Source organism: Lemur catta, chromosome 9 (genome assembly GCF_020740605.2).
Source record: "Lemur catta isolate mLemCat1 chromosome 9, mLemCat1.pri, whole genome shotgun sequence".
Classification (NCBI taxonomy): domain Eukaryota; kingdom Metazoa; phylum Chordata; class Mammalia; order Primates; family Lemuridae; genus Lemur; species Lemur catta.
The window spans coordinates 15,863,585-15,871,146 of record NC_059136.1 but is presented as its reverse complement, the minus strand read 5'-3'; the positions used below and the strand labels follow the sequence as shown (position 1 = coordinate 15,871,146).

The window sequence follows — 7,562 nt, the reverse complement described above, 5'->3', positions numbered from 1 at the left end:
GAGGGTCTGGGATTCGGGTCAGGGAAGGCAGTGCAGAGGGCTGTGGGGGAAATGCCGTGGAACAGAAAGTTGAATGCAGGGAAGCACAAGCCTTTAGTGTGACTAATGAACACAGGATGGGGGCAAGAGGAATTAAGACTCAGGGGCCAGATTAAGACCTCTAGTGGGTTTGTGTCTCCTGCCTGCATGACCACTTCTAAGTTCTGCTTTTTATTGTCGAGACTGAAAGTCTGCAACCCACGGTCTCTGACTCCCTTACATTTTCTTTTCTTTTTTTTTTTAAAAACATTTTTTTAATGTTCTTGCACCAGAATCACCTTACATTTTCTTAGGATTCCTGCTTGTTTTTGCCAAAAAGAGGCCCTGGCAGGAAATGAGATGGCAGGGGGCAGAGATAAGAGCCCAGGGCAGCAGGCACTGGAAGTCGCTGGCATGGCAATGGGGATAGGGCCCTGGTCAAGGTGGCACCACTTTGGCACATCCAGAGCCACCTGTGACAACTACGACAGTGTCTTCAATAGCGCAGCAGTAGGCACAGTCCCCTACTGTGAAATCCCCCCCAGGGACAGGAGTAGCACATATTGGCTGAACATCATCCCATCTTCAATCGACTTCTCCAGTTTTTCTTTCTCCCTTTTACTCTTTCTACCCTTCTCAACTGTTGTAATTGATACTCTGTATTAAATTCTCTCTGTTTGAAATACCTAGAGTGGTATCACTTATCCTGACTGGATCCTGACCTGGTATCTTTCCTCAACATACAGTATTATATAAAAAGAACACTAAACCTTAAAAAAAAGTTTTGTGTGTATTCTTCCACAGTTTTCTCTTTGATTTTTTGTATTTATCTGAGTCTATAAAATAATTTAATATTTGTGTTTATATGCATATTATCATTTTTGTGTACATCGTCCTGCAACTTCTATTTGATAATGGATCTTGGAGATCTGTCCATGTTGTCACAGATATGAGATTTTTGCATTTCTTTTAAATGATGCCTGGTGTTGTAGTAGCCATTTATCTAATGACAAACATTCACGCTCTTACAATTTTTTGCTCTTAATACAGTGCCATGATGAACATTCTTGCACATGTGCCAGTGTTTCTCTGGGGTAGCTAACCAGAATGGAATTACAGAGTTGCAGAGTGTGTGCATATTTGCATTTACCACAGTTTGCCCAATTGTTTGTCAAAGTGGCTGTGCCAATTTATACTCCAACCCACGGGCAGGAGAGTGTCCTCCCCAGTATGTGATATTTCCAAGCTCTTTAGTTTTGGTCAGCCTGGGGATGAAATGGTAGCTTGCTGTTGTTTTAGTTTTCATGTCTCTAGGGACTAATTTTAGCATCTGAGCATCACCTGATAAGTTGATGATGACTACTTCAGGCTGACTTGTTCTTCTGAGGCTGTGTGGCCCATACTGCGTGGTTTTCAGTGGCAGGCCTTTGAGATGGCTCTTTTTTGCCAAAAAGCTGCACTGAAGAAGCTCACCCTGAGTTCTTGTGCTGCCAGAAAATGCTGCTGAGCCTTCAGCTGCCTGAGGCCATTGACCTGGACACAGTCAAGGGGAGAAACAAAGCCCCAAGCCTGGCTCAGCGCGGGACCTGTGCAGATGCTCCCAGCAACCCCAGGACCCAAGCATTGAGTGGCAGCAATGTCCCGTGGAGGGCCACACCCTCGGGGTTCCTTAAACTTCATGGGAGCTGGACAGTGCTCTGCATTCTTTCTGACCATACATCATCTTGTGATGAAATTTAGATTCTGAGGCGTCCAGCAGAGTCCAGTAGGGAACTATAACCTTTCTGCTTTGAGAAAACGGAAATGGGCAGACAGGGAAAGGAGGGGAAACCTGAGACGTTATGGTTACGCTTTGGTTAATTCTGTTTTGTTTTTGTTTTCTACAAGATGCTCTTCAGGAAACTAACTAAAGGAACCACCTTTCTTGCAGACCTTAGTGATATTCTGGTGGGAAAAGAATCAACTCATTCTGTTTCTGGAAGACCTAGGTTCAAGTTCAGGCTTTGACACATTGTGCCGGTTTCCTAACCTGTAACACTCCATCCTGCCTCCTTCAGAGGGCTCCTGCTGTTAGCAGTGAGCAGCACCAAGTCCAATGTCAGGACCACCAATTCCAGCCTTTGCTCTAACAGAAACGCGCTGGGTAACTTAAGTAAGCTCCTTGAGCTCTCTCTTCTTCAGTTTTCCAATCTGTGAGAGGGCGCAGGCATGCCCGTTCCACTAGCTTCTTGAGATGAAGACCGCGGGAGGTGTGAGGGGTCTGGATAAACATCTGGGATATAGACATCAAGTGTAAACCCAGGTGTGCAGGCAAGTGGACTGGGAGTCTTTCCAGCCACAAACAACCAAAACTTTACTTTAGATGCAGAGAGAATATGCTTTTTTGGATAAAAGCGGTTGGCCAGGACGATTTCTGGCCTGTCTTCCTGGGAAATTGGACAGCAGACTGAGAGAGAATTTCCAAAATGAGGACAAGCTCTAAAGACCAGCCCAGCGTCCACCTGGCTCTTGCGGGATGTCGCAGCTCGAGTCGGCTCCCGAGCGCCACCTGGTGTCGCATCCCCGCTACTGCCCAGAAACCACGTGTAAGAAAATGCTTACAACCTAACTACGTACTTTGGTTTCGACCCATCCTAACCAATAGGGAAAGAGGAGGCGGAGCAGAGGAAAGCGAGAGCCCAATCAGCTCCTGCTTTCCGAGGGGAAGGCGGGGCTTGGGGTTTACCACGTTGGGTTTGTCCGCAGCGCTAATTACTTTTTCCAAAGGCTGGAAGGCTGCACTCCGGCTGGCGCCGCCGCCTCGAGAGCTCCAGCTCCGCCGCCACGGTCCTGGGGGCTGCTCGTCCCGAGTACCATGTGTGACGGCGCCCTACTGCCTCCTCTCGTCCTGCCCTTGCTGCTGCTGCTGGTTTGGGGACTGGACCCGGGCGCAGGTATTGCCCCCTCTCCCACCTCCCTTCTTCGCCCCTGCCTCTCGCGGCCACCTTCCCTCTGCCCTCCCGAGGCATCCCCGCGGCGGATCGCTGACAGCGCCCCAGGCGGAGAGGCGCGGACCGCGCCCGGAGGACTGGGCTCGGGTGCCTCCCAGGCAGGCGCGCCGCCGGCGGTTCTCCGCTTGCAGATGCTGCGGCGCCGATTTCAGAGCGATCGGGCGGCTGCGCCGGAGACGTTCCCCAGGTGGCGTGGGCCAGGCACCGGCTCTGGTGGGCATGGAGGTGCCGAGGCGAGGGGTGGGAAGGAAGCGCCTGCCCTGGGCCACTCTGTCCCCGAGCTGGCCGGGCTAACCCAGGGCTGGACCCCGCGCGCAGCCGGCGGGCGGGCCCTGCAGCGCTGACGCGTCTCCTCTCTCTCTGCAGCTGTCGGCGACGCGGCGGCCGACGTGGAGGTGGTGCTCCCGTGGCGGGTGCGCCCAGACGACGTGCACCTGCCGCCGCTGCCCGGAGCCCCCGGGCCCCGACGGCGGCGGCGCCCCCGCGCGCCCCCCGCAGCCCCGCGCACCCGGCCGGGAGAGCGCGCCCTGCTGTTGCACCTGCCGGCCTTCGGGCGCGACCTGTACCTGCAGCTGCGCCGCGACCTGCGCTTCCTGTCCCGAGGCTTCGAGGTGGAGGAGGCGGGCGCAGCCGGGCGACGCGGACGCCCCGCCGATCTGTGCTTCTACTCGGGACGCGTGCTGGGCCACCCGGGCTCCCTCGTCTCTCTCAGCGCTTGCGGCGCCGCCGGCGGCCTGGTACTGCCCGCGCCCCCTCCGGGTCTGCCTGTCTGGTCTGTTGCGGCGCCCGGGTGGTCCCCATGGAGGGTTAGGGTGGGGAGCCTCGGCGGAAGTCCAGCCTCTTGGAGGGCCGGAGGGAACCCCCTACCTCCCCACCTCCCCGACTTTCTGGATGGTCTATGAGCAAAGGGGGTGGGATGGGAAGCATCGGAGTCCAGCGCTTCCCACCAGCTGAGCTGAGCGAGCCGGGGTTGCATTGGGGCACACGCTGCAGCTCAGGGGAGCGCGGATGTAGCAGGGACGAAACTGTCAGGGCCCTAGGCGCACAGAGGTGTAGCGAGGAACACTGCATCTGCACAGGTGTATGTGTGTCAGGGGAACACACCTATACGTGTATATCTTATCTGTTCTTTCTTAGATGGGGAGATGGGGAGTGGGCATTCACCTTCCTTCCTTTTGCATCTTCTTTCTGTACCTGCAAAGAAGTTTGGAGGGTCCCCAGACAGACACAGTTAGCCCCACTCCTCTTAGTTGAAACGAGTGAGGGAGGGTATTGCTCCTTGTTTCCTTGTACCATTAGCAGGCATGTGTCTCGCACCCGCCCCAGCCAGGCCTGAGGGGTACTTACATGGGTAAGACCCTATTCCTGCCCCCAGAAGCTTGTTTACTGTGGAAGCAGCTTCCCTGTTCCAAGACCCTGCCCTGCTGCATTTAGGTCACCTGTGACAGGTACCCTAAGAGGCACGGGATTTCTTGTGTACCTTTGCCTTGCTGTGCTCACACTTGATCACGTGGCGACACTGGTGCCCAGACCAGCACTCCTCAGCTTCTCCGTCATGTCCCCCCACCCCAGGGGCGCACATGGCCGACAGATGGGCTTCCCCCAGCAAAGTCTGGTGTTGACTTAGAGCATGAAACACATGGGTTGTTTCTCTATCTTTTATTATGATCAGCCTCTGGGGAGGCAGTTTATGATATTATTTTGTGTCCTTCCCAGGCACAAGAAACTGCTACCCCACCTCATTCTGTGCTATCATCTTGGGTTCTCTGTCCCTTAGCCACATGGTCTGCAGCAAGTCATGGAGGATCTGCAGCAAAGCCAGAAAGCCTGGGTGTGCAAGTGCTCTCTTTCTGGCACTGTGGGGTAACTATGGGTGTCATTTCCTGGGATCAACCTAGTTCTCCTTTTAGGAGTTTTTTTGAGTTCTCATTAGAGTAGGATCCTCGTTTGCTCAGCTGGGAGAAGTTGGCAGCTTTGATGAAACAAGGAAAGTGGAATAGACTGTGGAGGGGCCGGTAGAGCGAATGTGGTCTGTGGGTGAGTAGGCTTGAGTAGGAGTGAGAAAGGCTCCAATCCCTGCAGGGCTTGGGTCAAGGCTGTATCATGTTCTGGGAGGGACTGGAAGGCCCACATCATTTTTCCTGTTTTTGCCAAAGCGTTTAAAGTCTAGGTCACATCACTGTACTGTACGTGGAAACATCTGAATCCCATTTGCTGCGGTTTAGTGAGTTTCTGTAGAGGTCAGAGTTTATACTTCGTGGTGTAAAGTTTCCAGCGAGGAGCTATCTGTGAGGGAGCCGAGGGTGGAAATCTGCATAACGTGGATTTAAAATCCTCACGGAGGGAGCGCTGGGCCCTCTCACAGATGGCATCTGAGCCAGCTTTTCAACAAGGCTGCCCTTCCCTTCGGCACCATGTGAGGGCGCTGTGCTTTAGATAAAGGAACCCGGCCAAGAGCCTGTGTTAAGTATGTGCCAGTGGTGGGCGGACCTCTAAGACTTCAGCTTTTAAATTCCTGCTTGAGCAGACTTTTCTGTTTAGTCTGCCTTGTTCATCCCGTTCATGTGAATTGTACACTGGGCACTTCCCCCCAAGTACACACATACAGGGCTGAAGGCAGGAGGGCAGAGATGGTGGGTGGCTTAGAGTGGGCCTCTTGGTCGCCAGGTGGTCCTGAAAGCATAAAGAAAGAAAGCAACAGGACCTTACGCTAACCGAGTGTGAGGCGCTGTGCTTCATTTTTCATTTCGGTTCTCAGTTCCAGTGGCCAATGATGTTGTGTTTGTGTCTCCTGACCATGGTAGAAGCACTGCCAGGCGGAGGTGTGGAGCTGTGTGTGTGTGTTTGCAGGACAGGCTCAGCTGCAAGGCATGGGAATGTCAGGTAGATGATTTTTGGTGGCTGTGGATGGGGGTATTTCAAAGCCTCCTGGCATCTATAAATATTATAAAAAATCATGGGGTACGGGAGTTGGCAAACTTTTTCTCCAAAGGATCAGCTGGTAGATATTTTAGGCTCTGTGGGCCACATAACGATTCAAACTGCCCCTTTTAGTGCAAAAGCAGCCATTGGACAGTATACAAACAAATGGATGTGGCTGTGTTCGACAAAACTTTATTCTGGATGTTGAATATCATTTTAATTGCTAGTAAGTTCCACCGAATCTAATGTCTCCAAAATGGCTTAGCAGGGAGTGTTGAGTGCAGGGGGAGGCAGAGGCAGGCTCTGTTCTGTGTTGTATGGAATCCGTGCTGTCTCCAGAGATGTTTGCTGTCTGTTTAAAGATGATGCTTATCAGGATAGACCATTCCTTAGTAGTTTACAGGGAAAGAAGAGTGAAGTGCGCGCTCCGTCTTGCTCTGCCTCCTTCTGACGGTGGGCAGAGGACAGGCCTGTGGCATTTCCCCTCTTTGTGTCTTATCTTGGAAAGCTGAGTCAGCTGCACTTTTTGGATCTTCAAAGACCGCAGGCTCAAGTGTTAATTGTTTTCTGTTTATGCTTTTTCATTTTATTTACATTTCCAGGAGTCCTTAGAGCATAGGTTTTTTGGAACAGTTTCTATAACCATATAATTTCAAAGCAACGAACTTTAGGCATATCAGGAAGGTATTTCCACTCCCAGTGAAGTTACAAAAGTCTGGGTCAGCTGCCTCCTGAGACTAGGGCCGGATCGTGGAAGCTCAACGGAGTGGAATCAAGTTGAACTTCACAGGTGGAGGGAACAGTGGAGATGGCACTGCAAGGACAGCATGAGTGTCACTCTGAAAAGACTCTGTGTGGCTTGTCTGAAATGAGTGGCTGAAGGACTTGTTTTAGGAAAAGTGAAGAGAGTTGGGAAGGGCTGGAGGCCCCTGCCACTGGGTTTGGTCAGCTGAATGGTGGCCATTCTTCCTGAGATGACATTTGCAAGCTCCGGGAAGGCCACCCACCAGAATCTGGCCACTCGCCTACTTGGCTGAGGCTGTGGCCTGCCCGGGGTGCACTGTGAGGTGTTGGGATCAGGAAGAACACCCGAACATTAAGCCATGCCTGTTTCCCTGGCTACCCAAGGACTGTGACAAGGTCAGAGATCCTCCTGTGGAGTCACAGCCGCTAGCACAGGACACTTATGTGGAGTCTCTGTTTTCCAGAGTGGTCACTGGGGTTGACATGGTGCCCCAGCCCACCCCTGCTTTGGCTGACTGCAGAGCATGTGGCCGTGTTGGGGGCACACCCTCTGAGGCGTATCTTACACTCATAGTTCTCTACAGCTCTTCCTCCCAGGCCACGTGGGAACTTTCTAATAAGTTCACCTCTGTTTTATCAGGGAAGAAATGGAGTCCAGGTAAGCATAGATGGGACCTGAGGGCAGCCAGCTGATGAGCAGGTGGCCTCGGTTAGAAGAGGTGGGGACCCCATTTGTAAGAGGGCAGCTTCCATTTACATGACTCCTGTGGTGAAGAGGCAAGTGTGGGATGTTGCTGCCTCTCTCTTTAGGAAAGAGAGTCATCAAACTCTCTTGACTGATTGATTGATTACAGAATTGCCCAGCTTTATAATGTAGCCTCGCTTGGC

General features: G+C 52.5%; 1 protein-coding gene across 1 annotated transcript in view; it reads left to right on the top strand.

Moving 5' to 3' along the window:
* The first annotated feature begins 2,855 nt into the window (after positions 1-2,855).
* The window catches only part of ADAMTS17 (ADAM metallopeptidase with thrombospondin type 1 motif 17), a 280,726-nt gene continuing 276,019 nt past the window's right edge, over positions 2,856-7,562 (top strand). The window contains exons 1-2 of the mRNA XM_045561079.1: positions 2,856-2,951; positions 3,375-3,745. Coding sequence (XP_045417035.1) covers positions 2,873-2,951; positions 3,375-3,745 — 450 coding nt within the window. The 5' untranslated portion in view covers positions 2,856-2,872. The remainder of the gene's footprint in view (positions 2,952-3,374; positions 3,746-7,562) is intronic.